This window comes from Thamnophis elegans, chromosome 4, assembly GCF_009769535.1.
Source record: "Thamnophis elegans isolate rThaEle1 chromosome 4, rThaEle1.pri, whole genome shotgun sequence".
Classification (NCBI taxonomy): Eukaryota; Metazoa; Chordata; class Lepidosauria; order Squamata; family Colubridae; genus Thamnophis; species Thamnophis elegans.
The window spans coordinates 130,348,507-130,371,791 of record NC_045544.1 but is presented as its reverse complement, the minus strand read 5'-3'; the positions used below and the strand labels follow the sequence as shown (position 1 = coordinate 130,371,791).

Here is a 23,285-nt window from a genome sequence, read left to right as displayed (position 1 = left end):
CCACCCCTCCCGGCCACCCTTATTATTGAGGGATCATCAATGTTTTAAACAAGGAAAACACTGCACTACTTTTTTGGAGAATGTATCATATGGTACTTTACTATATAAAAGACAAAAAACGAAACAAAAAAACCCCCACACCTCACAACCAAACAAAAAATAATTTAACCGTGCAAACTTTGTTGTACTGTTTATTATAATGTTCCGCATAATGGTATTTTATGAACATTGTGTATTTGCCTTATTTATTTTTGTCCAGAGCAAAATATTTTCTTTATTGCTCAAGAATTTATCTCAAGTGCAAACATATGTATAAAGAAGAAGAAAAATACATATTGTCAACAAACCTTTTTTTTTTTAATGGCTGCCTAGTGCTCTTTGTCTCCTGTTTGATTCAGAAATAAAACAACCCGCAGAGTAACAGGTCGTCAGGATTCTCCCAATCATAAATCATTACCTCCAGGAAAAACAGGTCAACAGGTCAAGGACCAGATATTTCTCTAATATTCAGTACAAATCCAGATCAGTTGAAAGATCCAGTTTGTTGTATTTTACAGAACCTGTTACCAGGCTGGATCCTGCTACATCCAGCTGCCCATAATTTTAAGGAAAAGTTATTTAGATCAGGAGTGGGATGCTGCCGGCATTACTGCCAGTGCACGCACAGTTGCCTGTAAATAGGTCTGCGCCAGTGGTGGGTTTCAAAAAATTTTGGAACCTCTTCTGTAGGTGTGGCCTGCTTTCCGGGTCCACTGGTGGAACCTCTTCTAACCGGTTTGGTAGATTTGACGAACCGGTTCTACCGAATAGGTGCGAACTGGTAGGAACCCACCTCTGGTCTGCGCATATGCAGAACATTTAAAAATGCCAAAAAAACATTCCGTGGTGACTGGGGAACTGGTTCAGAGGTGTGGCTAGCCTGGGTCACAGCAGGTTCTGCGACCCAGGCCAACATTCCATTACCAGTTCACCCGAACTGGTGTGAACCAGTATCAACCCACCTCTGATTCAGATGTTTTCAACCTTTTTTCCCTTTTCTTTTTTCTACCATGTTTGTTTTAAAAACATCTTAAATAAACTGCTTTCTCTTAGATGCAATCATGTATTGCAGTATGTAAAGATGCTGAAGTACATTGATGAGATTTCTAAGTCTTTTAACAAACAAGAAAAGGTAGGGGTACTTTTTTGAGTGTGCACACATGAATCCTCATTCTGGATTATATTTTGGGGTCAAAAACCACCCTTGTGTGTGTTTTAGTGAGATTGATGGACACAGTTTGCTGTGGTGGTGAAGGCAGCGTTTCTCAAACTTGGCCTAATTTAAGCGGCCTGAACTTCAGTTCCTAGAATTCTCTAGCCAGCCACAATGGCTGAGGAATTCCGGGAGCTGAAATCCACACGTCTTAAAAGTTGTCAAAGTTGAGAAATTTTAGCTTGAGGACCTGGCTTAGAAACCAGGAGTCTGTAATTTCTAGACTTGCCTTAGGCACGAGAAAGCCAGTTGGGTGACTCTGGGGCCAATCACTCCCTCTCAGCCCAATCCCACCTCATAGAGAGAATAACAGAGTTGGAACAGATCTTGGAGGTCTTCTAGACCAGGGATCTCCAACCTTTACAACATTAAGACTTAAGGACTCCCAACTCCCAGAATTCCTCAGCCAGCATGGTGCCCAAATTGCAGCATGGCTGGCTGAAAAATCCTGGGCGTTGAAGTCCATAAGTCTTAAAGTGACCAAGGTTGTGGAGTCCTGTTCTATACCAACCCTTTGCTCTAGGAGGACATCTTATACCAGTGATGGCTAATCTTTTTGTCGAGGCATGTCCATACCCATAATGCAATGCCCTCCCCCCACGCATACGCGCACAATCACCCCACCCCACCCCCGTGCATGCACACAGGCCTCACTGAAGCCTCCAGACTTCCGGGAGGCGCGTTGAGCCGTTTTTTGCCCTCCGGAAACTTCAGGAAAGCCGCCTGAAGCCTCCAGAGGGAGAAAAACAGCCTGATGGGCAACCCAGAAGTTTGTTTCCGAATTTCCAGTGGACTCCATTGGGCCGTTTTTCACCCTACCCAGGCCTCCTGAAGACTGTGGAGGGTGAAAAACAGCCCAACACGTAAACTGGAAGTTCGGGAACGGACTTCCAGGTTGCGCATTGGGTGGTTTTGAGTCCTCCGGAAGCTTCAGGGAAACCTCCGTATGGCGAAAAACAGCCGAACATCAGCTGGTATGCGCGCTGGAGCTGACAGGGCAACGCCTTGCGTGCCCTCAGAAATGGCTTCGCGTGCATATGGGGCACCCGGGAGGCGCATCACAGTCCTATACAATTCCAGACAAGTAGCTGTCCAGTCTCTTTTTAAAAGCCTCCAGCATCGGAGCATCAATAACTTCTGGAGGCAAGAAATGGTTGTTGGGGGGGGAACACAGGAAGCAGAAGAATTAGGTATGCCCGCAGGCTTGAATTATAATAAGGCAGGATAAACATATAATGTTGTGGGGGAAGTTGGCAGTTCCCTCCCCGCAATCCAAATGGAAAGCACAAGCCATGATCAGCAGTCTTCTTATTTCAGGCTAGGCGTGGGACAAACCATGTTTGCCAATTATCCACACTCGCTGATAATTCAGGGGGGGGCGTTCCTCATGTCCTCAATCAGCAACCTGACATGAGTCTCCAGCACTCTCCAAGCAGGTATCTCCTAAGATTGACACTAGTATCTCTCTGTCCGTCCATCCCCAAAGGCTAATCTGTCCAACGAGGGTGTTGCGCTGGAAGGCTGAGATGGAGGGCATCGGAGCAAGTTTTTTGGAGGAGAGGCACAGATCGGTAACTCAACTGTTGGCGGAGAAAAAGGAGTCAGTTGGAAACTCCTGTTGTTGTTGAGTTATGTCAATGCACTCCAGTCCCTCTAAATGTCAGCAGTAGGTGGCAGGCTATTCTCTTGCAAACACAATAAGTGAAGGGGAGGGGAGGGGGGATTTAAATCAGAGTTTCAACCAGCCGTGCTCTCTTTTAAGGCAAATGTATTTCAGAACATTCCACTTTCCCAATCCGTTCACGTAGCCCATTCACATAGTGTCAAATGTCAAGGGGTGCTTAAACCCGGCCTGCAGGGCTGGAAACATCAGGACTGGCCGGTGGTGCCACTGGTGGTTAAAACGGGCTGCGTGCAGCACCCGTGCACCTCATTTTCACCCTCCATGGCCTTCAGCAGCACTCCGGCCAAAAAAGGCCGGGAAAACAGCCCCCAAAACAAGCCAAAAACAGTCCAAAAAACAAGCTGAAAACAGCCCCCAAAATGGCCCCAAACCCAGCCTGAAAGTGCGCCCGAAAGCGGGCCATGGAGGGTGAAAATGAGGTACAGGGAGCCCACGCACGGACCCCCCCCCATGCCCCATTTTGGCTGCCAGGGTGCTGCAGGAGGCATCCATCCCTTCCCCCGCCAGCCCTCAGTGGAGAACTACAATATGGATCCAGCCCTCAAAGAAATTCAGTTTGACATCCCTGGCATAGCCAGAAAGCAACAGTAACCTGTATTTGGCACTGGCAAATTGGGCTATTTGTGCCTCAAGATTCTTAAACCTAGCAGTGGGATCCTGGGCTTTGTAGTCCCAACTGAACCAGAGTGTTGGGATAAGGACAGAAAGGCCTTTCTTATGAAAGAACTCTACAACTTTTACCAGCATCCAAAGCTGGTGCAGTCTTACTGTATCTCTGGATGTGGCTGCTGTTTGTACGTCTTCCATTTAAAGGGTTTCCTAGGACGGACACCCCAAAATATTCAACTAGGTAAATGGGAGATATTTAAATAAGGGAGTCCTTGTTTAGTGACCACTATTGCGGCTTGCAATTTGTTATATGAAGCACTCACTAAGTGACTGTGCTTTCCTGTTCACAGGCCTATGAAGGTCATAAAAATAAGGATTGGAAAGTTATTTTTTTCATCCCTGTGGGAAGTGTGAATGTTCACTAAATGAGGCAGTCGCTAAGCAAAGACTATATGTTAAAATCCCATGCATTTGTCAGGTCATTCCAGGGGTGGGTTTCAACCGGTTCGCGGCGGTCCCTGCAAACCGGTTGGTCGGCGAACCCGGAAGTAAGTAACTTCCGGGAACGGCGAAGGGCGCGCCCGCCCGCCCACAGTCCTTACCCGGTTTTGATGAGTTCTCCGCTTCTACGCATGCGCAGGACGCATACAGCGCCTGCGCGATCCTCCAGGAGCAGTTGGAGCATCGCGCAGACGCCAGTACGCATGCGTGCACCGCGCGCGTGCACGAGGATGCCGCCGGCCCCGTTCCAACCGAACCGGTTGGAACGGGGCGAGAAACCCACCCCTGGGTCATTCATTCAGACCCTAGCTTCTAGGAACATTTTTTCCCAAACAAAAACAAACGTTTTCAAACATGGATTATTAGACAAAGTTTCACTGCCTGGCAACCTGCTAGTAAAACAGAAGAAAAAGGGAGTTGCAATTCTCTTCTGTCATAATTATGTCAGCCACTCTAAGCACGCTTAAAATTTGAAAAAGCCACTTTGGATACAGCAATGAATTTCCACTAGATAGAAAGCCCTGCTTACTGGAGCCCACGACAGATTCGGTATAGCACCTAAATGCAGAATGATTGAGAGCGTCCGTTCTGCTGGATTTATTCTTGGCAGATTGTTAAACTACAAGTCAAGATGAAAACAGACCCTAAACTATGTAAAAACACAATTGGAACCCTTTAGGCTGGGTTCACACAACAGCTGCAACCAATTACTGAAGAAGCCCCTCTGGATTTGCAAGCTACATTTAACCCCCCCCCCCCCACTCCCAAACCAAACCCTCCCATACCACAATTGAAGCATGTGGGATAAATACAATTGCTTCATCTTCATCAAGATTGTGCTGTGTGAATGCTGCTGCTAGGAGGTTTTGTCTTGACAACTGAAACTAAATACACGTGTGTTGGGAACCCTAACGGGTTTTTTTTAAGCAGAATGAATGCAATGCTCAACACTAGCTTATGGCAAGAGGTGGCTGGTTGATCCCCAAAGATGGGGAATTAAATTTTCACTCCTCTCAAAACAGATAAAATCGCTTTCCTGACTCTTAACCAGATCTCTACCTAGATCAGAGATGATTCTTTTCAGCACTGAGCACATGTATGTGCACGCAGGTGCGCTTGCACGCACCAGCCAGCTGCTCTTCCAGGTTCTGTTGCCAGCCAGCTGGTCTATCCCAGTGGTGGGATTTAAATAATTTAAGAACCGGTTCTCTGCCCTAATGATTTCTTCCAACAACCAGTTCACCAAACTGCTCAGAAAGTTAACAACTTGTTCTCCCGAAGTGGTGCGAACTGCCTGAATCCCACCACTGGTCTACGCACGTGCATGCAATGGAAGGGAGCAGCTGGCTGACGGGCATGCGCATGACGGAACCCAGAAGAGCAGCTGGCAACAGCGTGCATGCCCACCGAGGCCTCCGAGTGCCACCTCTGGCACGCGTGCCATAGTGGTTTGGTATAGGCTTAGCTATCCCAAACCGCTAGTAGCAGACGATCGGTTAAAATAGGTGTTAGCTCTTGGTGGTTTCCATTTTGATTAGAAAAAATCCCATCCGAAATCTCAAGGAATTAATGTCAGAATAATACTGGCTAAGCAGGCAAAAGAAGCTTGGTCAAGCATGAAAATTAGGTTTTTCTTTCTCCCTTTTCTACCAAAAACAGCTAATTCACAGAGCAATTTCCCTCCTAGGCAAACCTTTGTGGGAAATGTGCACGTATCACAGCCTCCTCGGTTGTTTGTTTATGCTACGGCATCGTTTATTTAATCACTGTTTACTGAATTAACCAAATCACTTTGATCCACCCAAGTGTACTTCAGATAAAGTTCTCCAGCTGGGTTGGTGCAACCAGCTAACCATATTTTGCTTGATAAAATCCAGCAGTTTGCTCCTTTGCATGCTTTTCTGAACACTTCAATTCCCTGAACATCTAACTAGAAATAAAACGTGCAAGTAAAGAAAAAATCCCTAAAGATTATCCTTAAGGTCCCTTCAAGATTTGAAGGGTCCAACATTTTACGACAAACCTACCATGTTGGCTTCCATTTTTGTACCGCTTAAAAGGTGGAATAAAACTTAGAAGCAAGGAGCTAAGGATGAATTATGCATTTCAAAAGAGAGAATTCCAAATTGCTCCCTGTTCTTCAGATCACAAAAACCTGGGGATTTTTTTTTAAAGTTTTCATTTCTATCTAAGTCCAAGCCACAGGTTGGATCCAAGCCATGCAGGGACCTATCATTAGATCTCCAAAGACCCAGAATCAAACCCCAAGTCAGGCATAAAAGCAGATAAGAAAACGAATGTTTTAAAAATTAATCAGGTGGTTTGAATTGATATATATATATATATATATATATATATATATATATATATATATATATATATATATATATATATATATATATATATATATATATATATATATATATATATATATATATATATATAAATAAAAAAGGCAAATACCACTCATGCATCATCACAAAATCTCCAGAACCATAAAGCCTACAAACTTGAAATTTGGCACTTATGTTCCTCTTGGCTTCTAGGTGCTCGCTAAGAAAAGATTTTTTGAAATGACCATCTGATCTTTAGTATTTCTTATATTATTAACACGCTCTAATGCTAAGGAATTAAGACTATTCCCTGACCCTACCTGAACTCTGTTCCAACTGCCACTTGGGGGTGGGCGTGGCCAGTGCATGACTCATTTGGTCTGCAAGCTGGGAGTGTAGACATTCTACTCCCCCTCCCCACCTGAAAAACGCTACAATGCTAAAGAGTTAGACTGAGGGAGAGAAGGGGATAAGATAGGCGAGGCCTCTGTGGGGCAAGACTGAGGGAGAGAAGGGGAGAGGAGAGGATCAATGGGGCCAGCCTGAGGGAGAGAAGGGGGATAGAAGAGAAGAGCTTCTGTGGGGCAAGACTGAGGGAGAGAAGGGGAGAGGAGAGGACCAATGGGGCCAGCCTGAGGGAGAGAAGGGGGATAGAAGTGAAGAGCTTCTGTGGGGCAAACCTGAGGGAGAGAAGGGGAGAGGAGAGGATCAATGGGGCCAGCCTGAGGGAGAAAAGGGGGATAGAAGAGAAGAGGCTTCTGTGGGGCAAGCCTGAGGGAGAGAAGGGGAGAGGAGAGGATCAATGGGGCCAGCCTGAGGGAGAAAAGGGGGATAGAAGAGAAGAGGCTTCTGTGGGACAAGACTGAGGGAGAGAAGGGGGATAGGAGATGATCAATGGGGCCAGCCTGAGGGAGAAAAGGGGGATAGAAGAGAAGAGGCTTCTGTGGGGCCAGCCTGAGGGAGAGAAGGGGGATAGAAGAGAAGAGGCTTCTGTGGGGCCAGCCTGAGGGAGAGAAGGGGATAGGAGATGATCAATGGGGCCAGCCTGAGGGAGAAAAGGGGGATAGAAGAGAAGAGGCTTCTGTGGGGCCAGCCTGAGGGAGAGAAGGGGAGAGGAGAGGATCAATGGGGCCAGCCTGAGGGAGAGAAGGGGGATAGAAGTGAAGAGCTTCTGTGGGGCAAACCTGAGGGAGAGAAGGGGATAGGAGATGATCAATGGGGCCAGCCTGAGGGAGAAAAGGGGGATAGAAGAGAAGAGGCTTCTGTGGGGCAAACCTGAGGGAGAAAAAGGTGAGGAAAGGCCAACTGTGACTACTCATTAATTTTCAAGCTGTGTCGATTTATCAAGCCCGATCACATCGTTTCATAGCGGAGCACGGGTATTCAGCTAGTATTACAATAAACACAAAATCCACGGGTGTGCAACCTCAATTTTTTTACCTTTTTATTAGACAGAGGGTATCCTTAAAATGCCATAACAAGTCACAGTGATTATGGATGATTTTACTGAAATGTAAATATAGTGGGGAGTTAGGGAAGGAGTAATGTGTTTTGCCTTTTTTTTTTTTAAATACCCTGGTCCACAAAACCATCTTTATCGTTTCAAGATGTTTTTAAAAACAAAAAAGGATGCTATCTCTTCTCTCCTTTCAAAGCAGAAGGAGTGATGATGACGTGTCCATTATTCCTGGAAACAAAAGGATCTGCCCATCGATGGTGTTCACAGAGAACCATATTTATATATATATATATATATATATGTAGCTATATGCAGGTAGATATTTTATATATATATATATTCTATGATTTCTTTTTCTTTTTCCTCTATGCAAAGTCTTAATAAAAGAGATCAGCCATTAAAAAAAAGGAACTATGAAGAAGCAACACATCCAAAAATAAAATAAAATAATAAAGTTAAAAAAAATAAAGGTCGTGACGGCTGGGTGGTTGAAAGGAAAAGTCGAAGTCTTAAGAACTTTATTACAGTCTTATTTCACTGATTACATGTTAAAAGAAAAAAAAATCACCGTGAAGGACAATTTATTGATTTATTTTTCTCTCTCTCTGATTAGGGGAAATTCAAGTGCAGAAGCAGCCCTTATGGGTTTTTCTACCCCCCCCCACACCCCCCCTCCCATGACCGAGTTTCTCGAGAGAAATCAAAACAGGGGGGAAAAACTGGGGAAGGGACAGGTGGAAGGAGGAAAGGTTATCTCTGCCCGTCCCGCGGCCTCTCTCTCTCTCTCTCTCTTGCGCCATCCTGTCGCGGAGGGTCAGTGTGTCCAACCCTCTCCCTCCTAACATCTCTGCCACGGGGCACAGTTGGAATGTATGGAGTTTTATCCAGTTGTTTTGCAGCTGATTCTACGCCAGCTTCAAGGTGCTTACGGGAAAAGGGGGCATGGTAACCATGGTGACGGGGTTCAAGACTGTTTGGCCCACCAACTGCTGGTGGTGGACAACTTGAGTTCCAACGCCGGGCTTCGCCATGACTGCTGGCTGGCCGAGGCTGGCAGTTCCATTCACTTGCTGGTGAGAGATGGCGTGCGCAATGTGGCCCACCACGGGCTGGCTGACCGCCACGGGCTGCGGGTACAGGGGGAGCTGCTGCCCCAGGTGGGCTACGTGGTTGAGGGTGGCCGGGTGCACAGTGATGTGGCCGATGGGCTGAGCTGTGGTCGTCAGCTGGACCGGGCTAGAGGTGGACGAGGGTGCGAGGTGGGCAATGTGCTTGGGCTGGGGGCCCGGGAGAACATGGTTGACAGTCTGAATGACGGAGGCGTGGGTAGTGGCCGTGTGGGCGATAACAGTCGATTGCACGGTGGAGGCCGCCACGAGGTGAGTCTGTGCAGGGACAATCGCTTGGGGCTGGACCAGGGTCTGGGGCTGGAGAGGGGGTGGGGCGTGGGGCGTGACGTGCTTCTGGGCCAGTGGCAGAACCGATGGCCGATGGGCAGCAGCGATGGGGGCCACTGCTTTCAAGAGCTCGGGATGCTGGCGATGTGCGAGCTTCGGCAACGAATTGACAGGGCTGTTGTCTTCCATGTCCTCATCTATATTGTCTTCTCCTTCTGCGGGGAGATAAAACAAAGGCAGATGTAAAATTCTGGCTGAGGGAAAAGGCGAGAACCCCTAGAGGGCCATATCAGGTCATTCGATCACGTAAATCCCTATTTCTTATAGGGATTATAAACTGCCCAGAGTCACTTAGGTGCGATGGGTAGACATTTAATAGCTGATAGATAGATAGATGACAGATAGACAGGCAGATGATAAGGATGGATGGATGGATGGATGGATGGATGGATGGATGGATAGATAGATAGATAGATAGATAGATAGATAGATAGATAGATAGATATGATAGATATAGATAATAGTAGATATAGATACAATAGATAGAGAAATAGAGATAGATAATAAATGATATATAGATGATATAGATAGATGTAGTGATGGATGGATGAGCAGCAATAGCACTTAAACTTATATACTGCTTCATAGTGCTTTACAGCCCTTTCTAAGCGTTTACAAAGTCAGCCTATTGCCCCAACAATCTGGTTCTCATTTTACCGACCTCGGAAGGATGGAAGGCTGAGTCAACTTTGAGACAGTCTCAAACCCCTGGCAGTCATCAGAATTAGAGTGCAATACTGCATTCTAATCACTGCACCACCACAGTTCTTAGATTAGACAGATAGGATGATAGATAATGCTACTACTCATGCAGTAGTAGTGTTACATAGACGAGTAAAAAAACTCTCTTTATTCATTTTTGTAAATTTTTATTTATTAAATTTATATGCCGCTCATCTTACCACTGAAGTGATTTTTCCAGCATGTGAACTTCTTTCTTTCTTTCTTTCTTTCTTTCTTTCTTTCTTTCTTTCTTTCTTTCTTTCTTTCTTTCTTTCTTTCTCTCTCTCTCTCTCTCTCTCAGCTTCTTTCTTTCTCTCTCTCTCTTTCTCTTCCTTCCTTACTTTTTATATTTTATTTATTTTTAATCTTTAACTTTTATCTTGTCACAAAATGGAATCTTGCGGTGAAATGGCACCAAAATATCCCAACATACCTGAAGCAGTTGAAGTGGATGCCTGATCATCTTCTGGTTGAACCGTCTGGCGGATTATCCGGTCAATTTCCAAGACATCCATCCATTGACTCAACTCATTCTTCAGCTCTGCCAAACGTTGTTGTGTGGCAATTTTCTCTCTGGCCAGCCGCTCCATCTCATGCTCAAACTCTTTCTCTTTGCGTTTCAAGGTCTGCAAAGAAAAGCAAAATGTGAAATCAGAAGAAGGAGGATCCAAAAGGAGGAGGAGGAGGAAGAAAAACTTTTCCGCCTTGGATAAACGCAGCCTTCCATAGAAACAGAGCTCTGGAAGAGAAAATCCCATCTTGTGAACTTTGCTCGACGGACTGTATAAATGACAGGAAATCCTCGTTTCTTGGCACACCCAGATAAGGAAGAAGCTGAGCTACCAAATTTTTATATCACACTTACAAGACTGTAGGCCATTAGTTGTCCTCTTCAACAAAGGCCGAGTTCTGCATCGACCTTTTGAAAATGGTATGTTTTAGAGATTTTAGAAGGAACCGTTCAAAAGGAACACGGAATGCCTCTTCTAAGAGGTTGCCACTTCCAACATGCTTTCATGGGCCTCTCCTAATGTTTATGATTTCATCTCCCATTGTCCTTGACAAGTGGGATCAACGGCTCACACAGGACAAAACAATTTCAGGGCCCAGGATTGGTAAATTGATTTAAGAAGCGGTATCTTCCCTACATTGAATGTGGGAATGCCTCTTGTACATTCCTGTTGCAGCATCTATGAGCAGAGAGAAGAGCGAAATGCTGTTTTTTTCCTTCTCTTAAGTAATGATGGTGACCAGACAACAAATCCATCAAGATCACTTGAGACAGGTTGCAGGCTTGATCTCCCTGCCAAGCTAAGTGTCCCTCTTAATAGCAAGCCGAAAGAACTACAGTTAGTCCTCAACTTACAACAGTTCACTTAGTGACCAAAGTTACAATGGCACTGGAAAAAGTGACCTATGGCCATTTTTCACACTTGTAGCGTTCCCATGGTCATGTGATCAAAATTCAAATACTTGACAACTAGTTCATAGTTATTATGACAGTGTTCCAGAGTCATGTATAATCATTGTTTGCAACCTTCTGACAAGCAAAGTCAATGGGGAAGCCAGATTCACTTAACAACGGTGTTGCTAACATAACCATTGCAGTGATTCACTTAACAACTGTGGCAAGAAAGGTTATAAAATGAGGAAGCATTCAAGACTACCTCAGTGGTGGGTTGCAGGCGGTATGCCCCGGTACGGGCATATCGGTGCCTGCCCGGAGCACCAGGTACCGTACCGGTACAGTGCTCCGGACGGCCCACCTGCCCGTCCAAGCTCCTTACCTGTATTTGAGCTCTTCGGTGCCTGCGCAACGCTCCGCTGAGTAGCTGGAGCATTGCAGAGGCTCACGGAGGCATTGCAAGAGGTAAGGATGCATGCGTGCGCTGCGCACATTCATGTGGTGGGTACCGAGCCTTGTTGCAACCATACTGGTTACAACGGGATCCGGAACCCACCACTGGACTACCTGTACACAAATCCCAAGGGTAGGGGGAATATTTAAGAGATTTCCATTTTTCAGGTCCACTCTGGCTTTGCTGCACAGGAAATCTGATTTCAAATACAATTGGCATCTACTGGGAAGGAAGGAAAAGAACAAGGATTGAGCAAATGTAGGGCTGATTCAGGATTTTCTTCACTGGAAACAATAGCCACCATTTCCCCTAAGAGTGCCTTTTGTCCCTCTCCGAAGCCTGAGAGATGAAGGAATCAGAGGCTAAACGAAAATTGGGAAAAAACGATGTTTTAATGGTCCAAGGAACCGGATGAATGAGCTTATGAGGTCACAGCTCTACTCAAACATGATTCAGTTACGCTCTGCTCGTTCGGCCGCATTAAGGAACCAACTGCTTGAAGCTGAATGGAGTGCAAGCATATTTTATATAACACAACTGAGGGGTTTTTTTTAGACTCGGGCCTTCAAGTCCTACGTTTCCACAGCTGGCCTGCCCTCACTGGAGGAAAGGGGACACACACCACGGCTGCTTTAAAGAGGTGCAACTGTTGGGCCTCTGTGCTCAACATTTTTTGGGGGGGAGTTATATTTGCTGAGCCCACTAAAGCAGGGGTGGGGAACAATGGCTCTTTTATGACTTGTGAACTTCAACTCCCAGAATTCCTGAGCCGGCATGGCCGGCTCAGGAATTCTGGGAGTTGAAGTCCACAAGTCGTAAAGGGGAGAAGCTTCCCCATCTCTGCACTAAAGACAGATTTACCCTGTAAATTAAGAGAATTTTTAAAAAGCTTAGCAAAGCAATTGAGCAGTCTTGTCTCCTTTAAGCCCTAAGCAACCCCTTTGTGATAAAAAAGGGTGTTTTTTTTTGTTTTAAATCAATTTAATGGAAGAGAAAAGGGATCTGGTTACAGAAATCTTGGCAACGGCTGATTTTAACATCCAACTGATTTCCAAGCTCCTTAATGGGGTTGTTTTCTCAATCCTCTTGACGCACCATTCTCCTCAAAACAAAACAATGTGCCAAACTGACGCGTTTTTATTCCTTGACAAACCGCCATTCTTTTTCCCAAGCTCCAGAAAGCCCGTATGGAGCTATACTAGCCATGATGCATTGAGGTCAGCGGTACAAAACTCAGGAAAGTGAATATAAGTCTCGCTTTCTTCCTTATGGGACGATTCTTCATACCCCAAAGCAAACGGAGAGAATGGAGAACCCACCTCAGCATAATTCTCCTATCCTAAGTGATCCAGTTGTGACTCAGCTTAAGAAACTCCATGAGGGCTAGGACCTTGAAAAGAGGGAAGGTAGAAAGGAACTGAAGGAAGTGCTGCCTTGGCAGGCCTGATTTCTCCCTGTTCTTTAGGGTCTGTGGCTATTTGCCGCAGTCAACTCGCCATGGCCAACTCACCGCAGGACATCTGTGAGAAGAAAGGTCGTAAAATGGGGCAAACCCCACTTAACGACCATCTCACTTCACAAAGGAAATTTTGGCCTCGATCGCTGGTGTAAGTCGAGGGCCGCCTGTAAATTGCTTAGACGAGTAAACTACAAAACTCATTGCATTAAGAACGATTAAATATTATCGGCTTGTATTAAGCATCTCTTAATGAACACCATCCAGGCCTGGAAATGTCCCTAGACATAGATTATAAGGTTTTGCCAAGCCAAGATAAAAATCGAGCATTTCCCAATACACTTAAGGGAGTATATCTCTGTGAGTGTGGGTTTGTGTGTGAGTGCGGGCGTGGTCTTGCAAATGCTTGTGATTTATGAGTTTGTATTTTGGGAAGGGGGGGGGGAACAGAAGGACCTTCCTTCCTTTGGTAGTTCTGCCTATTTCATTCCTTTCAGACATGGCTGGACTCCCACCCCTACCTCACCCCACCCCGGCTGCAAATTTCGGCTGACATCGATGTGTCATCTTTTCAGAACAGCCTTATCAGAAGGGTGCAGCAGGGAAGGTGGCTGGTTCTAATTTTACTCCAAACAGAAAGGAGATTTTTTTAAAAAATGAAGGTGGGGAGGAGGAAACGCAATTTATAAGAGCCTTGGTGTGAGATCCATTTCATGCACAAAGGGCTCTACCCTAATTAGACTGTTAGTCCTCAAACCATCATCCGGCAGATCCCTAGGGTTGAAAAAGGGAACTTATCCAGGTATCAGAAACGGACCCTTCGATTTGAAAAGGGCTGCTTATCGCTGCAGCTCTCTCCGTGAGTCTAAGGCAGAGATGGCGAACCTTTTTGGCACTGAGTGCCGAAAAGGTTGCATGGAAATGTCATGTGCACACATGCACGCTCGTCAGGGCTGCACTCTGGAAAAGGCAAACTTCCGAGTTCTAGCACGTATGCGCGCTTAACAATAATCTTGCTGGTGCGCATGTGCAGGCCGGTTTTCGGTACTGCAGTGCACACGAAGGGATCACGCTCTGGAAAAGGCGAACTTTCGGGTTCTGGCACCTGACAATCAGTTGGCCGGCGCATATATGCACACCAGTTTTGTGCTGCCACATGCGTGAAGGACAGCGCACCAGAAACCCGAAAGACAAAAAGGCAAGGCCGCACGTGCCGGGTGACATGGCTTCATGTGCCACTTTGGGCATGAGTGCCATAGATTTGCCATCATGGGCCTAATGGGTACGTCTAGCCACAAGTTTAGGAAAGGCAGGTGTTGATTCACCAAACCATTCAAACTTAATTGCTCAGTTGCAACGGTGACTCTGTGAAACTTTTTCAGTGTTATCACTTTCCTCTCATTGAATTCAGTTAATTGGCAATTGGCAGTTTGGCCTGGGGGGGACAAAGCTTTTAAAGGGATGGCAGGTGAAAAGGCATCGCATGTGCCAAAGGGGCCAGCGAAAAGCAAAGAACTTTATTTCCCCAAAAATAAGACCTCCCTGGATAATAAGCCCAATCGGGCTTTTGAGTGCATGCGTTAAAATAAGCCCTTCCCCGAAAATATTGCAACACAGCAGCACCCATGAAGTGACCACGCTCACTGCCTCCTGCACCTCAAAAATAATAAGACCTCCCCGAAAATAAGGCCAAGCGCATATACTGTGATTCCCCGAAAATAAGACAGGGTCTTATTTTCTTTTGACCCCTGAAATAAGCACTTGGTCTTGTTTTCGGGGAGGTCTTATTATTTTTGAGGTGCAGGAGGCGGCGAGCGTGGTCACCTCATGGCTGCTGCTGTGTTGCAATATTTTCAGGGGAGGGGTTATTTTAGCACATGCGCTCAAAACACCGGTTGGGCTTATTATCCAGGGAGGTCTTATTTTCAGGGAAACAGGGTATAAAGGGCAGTCAATATGCAGAATAATTTGAAAAGTCACAATAAAGAGAGAGAAGCTATGCGGGGCAGTCCTATACATCACGGGGCCCCAACCTGTGGGCTGTGGCCCACTACTGGCCCTTGGCCAATCAGCACAGGGCACCCGTGAATGGCCAGCTGGTGTGCATGCCTCCATGAACATGTACGGCCCCACTCGCGTGAGCATCGCAGGCAGTTGCAGCCATACTCACGCGAGCCTCGTCACATGCGCTTGTGGCCCCACTCATGCATCAACGTTGTAGGTATTTGTGCCCATGCATACACGCCTGCCCCTTCTATAAAACCACACCCCTTCCCCCCCCTCCTGCTCCGGCCTGCCAACTCTGCTATACATAACACAATTATCTTCTCTATGCAAGTTTCACAATTATAAATATTTAGCAGATAACTAAAATGACAAGACTATCCAAAAGGATAACAGGCTGCAACACTTTGTCATTTTGATTCTTTTTTCACACAGAAAAGTATGTAATTGCTGCCAAGCAACATGACTCACATATTTGTGCGAAAGCTGAAGGCATTCATTACGCAGGACCAACCAGCATCATCCTGTCTGGTCTTACAACATAATTTGCAAAGTCATTTTTTTTTTCCACCTGCAGATCCGCCTTGCCCTGAGTGGCAGAACAAGCACTGAGGTAAAATAAACAGAAATCTAACACGAAACATGCAAACGGAACAAACACTAAAGCAAAGTTTACAGAAATACAACACAGAATACCTCTCATTCAAAAAAAAATCAGAGCACATTATATTCTGAAAGCCTGGAAAACATAAACTGCAGGTCGTCCTTGATTTACGACCACAACTGAGTCCAGGATTTCCACTGCTAAGTGAGACAGTTGTTAAGTCAATTTTGCCCCATATTATGACCGTTCTTGCCACAGCTATTAAGTCGATCACTGAAGTTGTTAAGTTAATAACTGGCTTCCCCGTTGACTTTGCTGGTCAGAAAAATCACAAATGGTGACCACGCACACCTGGGACACTGCAACCATCAGATGAGTCAGTTGCCAAGTGTCTGAATTTTGATCCCGTGGCAGGATGCTGCGACAGTCGTCAGTGTGAAACACGGTCATAAGTCACTCTTTTCAGTGCCGCCGTAACTGTGAAAAGTCACTAAATGAATGGTTGTTAAGTCCAAGACTACCTACAAAGCTGTTTCAGACTGGGCTTGACTCTTGATGACAATATCTGTATCAAGAAAATGTTGGATAACCGTTTGTCTGAAGTGGTGTAGGGCCGGGATGGTGAACCCATGGCACGAGTGCCACAGGTGGCACCCAGAGCCATTTGTCAGGGCCCGCAAAGCGTTGCCCTGTCAGCTGGCCAGCGCGTACTGGCCAGCTGAGTTCAGCCTTTTTTAAAGCCATTTTTCGCCCTCCCCAGGCTCCAGAGGCTTTATAGGAGCCTGGGGAGGACGAAATGAGCCTACCCCCCCTCCCCGAAGGCTTCAGGAGCTTCCCTGAAGCCTCCGGCGCGCCAAAAAATCGGCTCTACGGGCAAACTGAAAGTTCAGGAATGGACTTCCGGTTTGCTCGTAGGGTCGGTTTAAGCCCTCCGGAGGCTTGAGGGACCATCAGGAGGCTCCCCAGCATTAGGCTTTTCTCCAGGGAGTCCTTCCTTCTCATTAGGTGGCCAAAGTATTTGAGTCTCCTCTTCAGGATCTAGCCTTCTAAAGAGCAGTCGGGGTTGATCTCCTCTAGGACTGACCGGTTTGATGGCCTTGCAGTCCAAGGGACTCGCAGGAGTCTTCTCCAGCACCAGAGTTCAAAGGCCTCCATTCTTTGGCACTCAGCCTTCCTTATGGTCCAACTTTCACAGCCATCCATTGCAACTGGGAAAACCAGAGCCTTGACTAGAAATATAGCACGGTTCTAATGTTGCAAAAACTACAGGTAGTCCTTGACTTACAACAACTCACTTAACAAACATTCAAAGTTACGACAGCACTGAAAAAGTGATTTACAACCTGTTCTCACACGTATGACCATTCGAGCACCCCCACAGTCACAAGAACAAAATTCGGGTGCTTGGCAACCAACATGTATTCACAAGGGTTGCAGCATCTTGGAGGGTCATGTGATCTCCATTTGCGATCTTCCCAGCTGGTTTCTGATAAATAAAAAGTCATTGGGAGAAACTAGATTTGCTTAAGGACCACATGACACGAGTCACAACTGCAGTTACTCTCTTAACATGAGCCGTGGTGCTGCAGTGGTTGGAGTGCAGTACTGCAGGCTACTTCTCATGTCTGCCAGCTGCCTGCAGTTTGGCAGTTTGAATCTCACCAGACTCAAGGTTGATTCGTCTTTCCATCCATCCAAGGTCAGTAAAAGGAGGACTCATATTGTTGGGGGCCATAGGATGACTCTGTAAACTGCTTAGAGAGGGCTGTAAAAGCACTATGAAGTGGTATAGAAGTCTAAGTGCTATTTCTATTAACTACTGTTGCAAAAAAAAAAAATTGGAAAATCATGTGCAGCTCACTTCCAGAACTGCCTGGGTTTAGTGACAGAAATCCGGGTCCCAATTTGGGTTGTGAGTCAACGACTACCTGTTCATCTGAAAACAGTCAGGAAAAATGCTGAAGTAGGCAGCTTTGAAACAGAAATACAGAAAAGAAAAGGAAAAAAAAGAGGCAGGCAAGCTTAAGACTATTTCCCAGATCTTGGCAAGCCATGGTTGCCTCAATGCTGATGCAACAATTACAGCAGCTGTATTTGCTGGCACAAAATAATGCACTGGGAAAAATGTGGCTTAGAAAGGTTTAAGCTGGGTTTCCAGGAAGAGAGGATCAGTGCACTTGAGCAAGGACCTCTGATCAAGACTTGTGCAATGGATTAAGCAGGAGTGTGGTCCAACCTTGGCAACTTTAAGACTTGTGGATTTTAATTCTCAGAATTCCCCAGCCAGCCATGCTGGCTGGGGAATACTGGGAATTGAAGTCCACAAGACTTAAAGTTGCCAGGTTTGGAGACCCCCTATACTAGATGTGTGGGGGAGGAATGGAAGGAGGTTCCCTGAAAAAATCCTGTAAGTCAGGAGTTAATAGTTATATACAACTAACTGATAGCCTGGCGTTGCCCGGGTATTTATTTATTTTAATCCATACATTTGTCCTCAAAAATAATCCCAGACCAAACATAATTTCTAATGTTGGATTTTCCCCTTTACCAGAGGGAGCTCCCTTGTGGAGCACTGTGAAGCTGTTTTCATGGCAACTCCACTGCACTGTACAGTAGAAGCCATTTTACGGTAGTATGGTAGAAGCCAATGTAAGGCACAACAGCCTGTATCTTAACGGAACACACACCCCAAGGGGTGTTAGGGGTGTCTTACCCCCACAGTATTTTTTTCCAGAGAGTAAGTCATCTGTATACCAAGTTTGGTTGAAATTGTTTGAGGCGTTCCAGAGTTATGCACACACACACACACACACACACAGCCATTTTTATATACACAGATGACATCTTCCTGCAGCCAGAAAAAGGACTAGGTCAACAATAAATCAACTGTTCTTCACAATTCACATCCATTAAATGCTTTGCTAAGTTAACACCTGGATTCTGAACCACACTTGGCTTGCTTCTTCATGCTGTTGGCTGGGGAATTCTGGGAGTTGAAGTCCACAAGTCTTAAAGTTGCCAAGGCAGGACTGCACTCCCTGATCTACTTGAAGAAACAAATCAGAAGGAATCTTGGCTAATCAAGTTCATGTCCTCCATTATCTGTTCATTAGGGATGGACAACTCAAAAAGTGCTTCAGAGAGGTCTCTTGAATTCCAGCAGGTTATCATTCTAAGGTCATTGCCAGGTCAAAAAAAAGGCAAAGCAGGAGCAGGTGTGTGCTGTACACACCTACACCTGCCCTAAACCATTTCAGCTGTACACCTCTAGGATAGGATAGTTGAACATTACTGTTTGGCAAGGAAGCAAAAATAAGTTTGTGCTTTTAGTACAGGCAGGGATGTACAATTAGATCTTGACTTATAACCATTCATTTAGCAGCTGTTGAAAGTTACAGTGGCATTGGAAAAAGTGACGTACAGCCATTACTCACTAGAATTATAATAACAGAGTTGGAAGGGACTGTAGAGGTCTTCTAGTCCACCCTTACAACAGTTGCAACATCTCACATAGTCATGTGATCAAAATTCAGGTGCTTGACACCTCCCATGGATTGATGACAGCTGCAGTGCCCTGGAGTCATGTGTGACCTTCCCAGCTGGCTTCCGACAAGCAAAACCAAGGTGGGGAGGCCTTATTTGTTTAACGATTATATAAATAATAACTGCAAACAATTTGTTTAAAAACTACGGTGAAAAAGGTTGTAAAATCGGGTGTGACTCACTTAATAACCAACTTACGTAACCACAGGAATTCTCATCTCAATTTTGGTCATAAGGCAAGGATTACCTGTATGACTTAAGGAGGACCTTCCCACCAAAGGTGGTTCCTATTTTTCTACTTGCATTTTTTACGTCCATTCGAACTGCTAGGTTGGCAGAAGCTGGGACAAGTAACGGGAGCTCACTCCATTATGCAGTGCTAGGGATTCAAACTGCTGACCTTTCTGATCAACAAACTCAGCGTCTTAGCCACTGAGCCATTTGTTAATGGGACACGTCCCATTTGTTAAGAAACAATAAAAAACAGAAGAGACGTGCTAAATCTTAAGAATCACCATTCCAGTTCAGAAATGCAAATGAATGAACTTGACAATGCTGGAGAGAGAATTTGGGTTAAAAGAAGGGGAGGAATGAATCCAAGCAATAGCTCTGTCGGTGTTCCTATTACCCACCGTCTGTTGGGAGACAAGCACAGCCAAGTTTAAGGCTGCCAGGAAATTCCTGACTTATCTGGCTGAATATTTTCCCCTTTAGAGGGTGGAGGAAGGGACGGTGGAGAGACCTGTGCCAGACCTGATAAAAATCAACAGGGAGAATTAGTGGGAAAACCAGAAGAGACAAACTCCTGGCGTGGATGCTTGCAAAGTTTCTTTTCTCCCCTGCATACTGCAGAGTTGGACTAATGAGTTTCTCAAGTTCAGCCATTTTAAGATGTGTGGACTTCAACTCCCAGAATTCCCCAGCCGGCGAGGGAAGTCCACACGTCTTGAAACGGCTACGGTTGAGGAACACTGGACTAGGCGCATCCTTTTCACTGCTTCTAGGGTTATATAGGTAGTCTTGCAACAGTCCATTTAGCGACTGTTCACAGTTACAACACCACCATAAAAAAGTGATTTATGGCCGTTTTTCACACGTATGACTATTGCAACCTCCCCGTGGTCACAGGAACGAAGCTTAGACCTGTGATGGTGAGGGGCAAAACTCACTTAACAACTGCCAAAACAGAAAAGCTTGGCCTCAATTCTGGTTGTAAATTGAGAACTTAATTGTTAAGGCCAAAGGAACATTGGACAACCCATCCATCCCCAAATTCATAATCATAGACACACAAACACAACTGATTGTTCACTCTTTCTGGGAAAAGGAATCCTTTCTTTCTAAGTTCTTACAGATGCATGATGGCAACTTTCAATAATTTCTCGTGTGTGTGTGTGTGTGTGTGTGTACACCATCAGACAGGATACCTCAAGGGAGTGGTTGCTATAGCAACCATGCACCTACCAGCTCCCATGGCTACAGCTAGCTGCATATCTAAAACCTGTTTTGCACCTGGGTGGCTTTTAATTTTTTTTATTTGGGGGGGGGGCAAGGGGGTGGATAAGGGCCTAGCTCTTCTGGTACCTTCATGTCAGAGCCAATCACAACCTGAACAAAAGAGTCACAATCTCCCATCATTTCTAAGACAGATGTAGCAAAGGAAAGCTGTATGGATGCCCAATCCAGGGGATTTTTAAAAGGAAGCAAGTCAACTAAATCTACACCTTCAATGTGGATTTTACAAGAGATTAAAATGTGCATCCAATTCCAATCATCAATAAGTTTGGGGAAAAAAAGCAGAAGAATGAATTTTAGGGGAAATTTTTTGCATAGTGTGACATGCAGTTTTCTAGTTTTCCTTTATCTGTTTGTGCATGCAAGTTTGTCGATTGAAAGGTCGGCAGTTCGGCGGTTTGAATCCCTAGCGCCGCGTTATAGAGTGAGCTCCCGTTACTTGTCCCAGCTTCTGCCAACCTAGCAGTTCGAGAGCAGGTAAAAAATGCAAGTAGAAAAATAGGAACCACCTTTGGTGGGAAGGGAATAGCGTTCTGTGCACCTTCGGCGTTTAGTCATGCCGGCCACATGACTACGGAGATGTCTTTGGACAGTGCTGGCTCTTTGGCTTTGAAACGGAGGTGGGCACCATCCCCTAGAGTCGGGAACGACTAGCAGATATGTGCGAAGGGAATCTTTATCTTTACCTCTAACATAATATTTCTTATAGGCAATGAAACATTAAATCATGGTTGTCCAATCTTTTGGCTTGCATTAAGTAAAGAGGAATTGTCTTGGGCCACATATAAAATACATAAAATAGTTAATGTGTAGAATTAACAAACTCCCTTCATTTCTTCATTACATTATCTTGTGGGGTTGCATGACTAACTGTTCAGAGTCACTTGCAGCACCTACATTAAATAGATTGCAATATAAAATGCTGAATGAACCTCCAACCCAATTAAAAGTTTCCCATGCCAGAGACAAAGCAAATTATTATAGGAAATTGCACCCTTTCCAAAAGGAGGCATCCATTTCCTATTTTCTAGAACTGTGGTTCCCATCTTCAGCAAGTATGACGTGATTCAACTCTCAAAATTCCCCAGCCAGTATGCTTTAATAAGACAGATGGACATATGTTGTTGGCTGGGGAATTCTGAAGTTGCCATAGCTTAAATTTGCTGAGATTGAGAAACACTACTATAGATAGAGCACAATGGCAACTTTCAAAAAGAGACTGGACAGCCATTTGCCTACAATGGTATAGAGTCCCCTGCTCGAGCAGGGGGTTGGGACTAGATGACCTCTAAGGTCCCTTCCAACTCACTCTATTATTCTGTTATCTAGCCTTGGGGATTTTCAAGTCTGTGGACTTCAATTCCCAGAATCCCATTCATGGCGACAGATGAGAATTCCACTGGTCATTGGCAATAGTAGAATACACATCCATGGTGACTCAAAGCAGTCTACAGAATATAAAACCACATTTAAGAGAATAAAAACTAAATAAATAAATTAATATAGTACAATATAACAAAATCATCTCCCACCTACCCCCGCTCCAGCGACAGCAAATCACAAGAGCCATTTAATGGAATTGTATATATTACAACCTGCCCTGTGTTTGAAGTCGAAATAAATAATTGCCTGCCAAAAGGAGGACCTGCAGTTTGAGGTGTCATAAGCGCTTGTGTCAAAAATAATGGTTCCCATGTTATTTAAACACCTGATGCACTGTTATCTGAATTAGCCCTAGGAACATTGCTTATTGGATTGAAGTTTGATACTAGCAGCAGCATTTTTTTTTCCTAGTGTAAAAACTGGTAAAACTGATAAAATAATTTCAGTGCTTTAGGAGATACCCAATTCCAATTTGTTTCATGCTTTACTTTCCTCAAATGTACATATCGGTTATATAACTCAACACCTGAATTGGTGTGGAGCCAGTATTTTTCTCCAGATTTACGTTATGTAAATACGGTATGTTAAGTTCCTGTCTGGAGAATCTGGGTGAAACCCACCCTCCTTCCCCAAAACCTGTAACATTTCAGGAGTAGCTCCTACCACCGAACCTTCCGTTTGACTGCTGTGCACTTTGGAATTGGGAAATTGATTGAAAGGTTTTATTTGGGGTGGGTGGGAAGGAGTCACATTATGCCCGTGAACATTGTAGTAGAAATAAGACGCATGCGAAATACAGCTGTTCTATGAATTACAGAGACAGTGGTGGTGCAATTATAAGCCGCAGGCAGGAAAGCCATAAATCTGAATGACATTGCCCACAGAAAAATCTACCCGCTTGTA

General features: G+C 45.1%; 1 protein-coding gene across 1 annotated transcript in view; it reads right to left on the bottom strand.

Moving 5' to 3' along the window:
• Positions 1-7,948: 7,948 nt before the first annotated feature.
• The window catches only part of MNT (MAX network transcriptional repressor), an 87,766-nt gene continuing 72,429 nt past the window's right edge, over positions 7,949-23,285 (bottom strand). Inside the window, exons 5-6 of the mRNA XM_032216258.1 lie at positions 10,452-10,644; positions 7,949-9,450 (exon numbers count right to left, since the gene is read on the bottom strand). Of these exons, the coding sequence (XP_032072149.1) occupies positions 8,744-9,450; positions 10,452-10,644 (900 nt within the window). The 3' untranslated portion in view covers positions 7,949-8,743. The remainder of the gene's footprint in view (positions 9,451-10,451; positions 10,645-23,285) is intronic.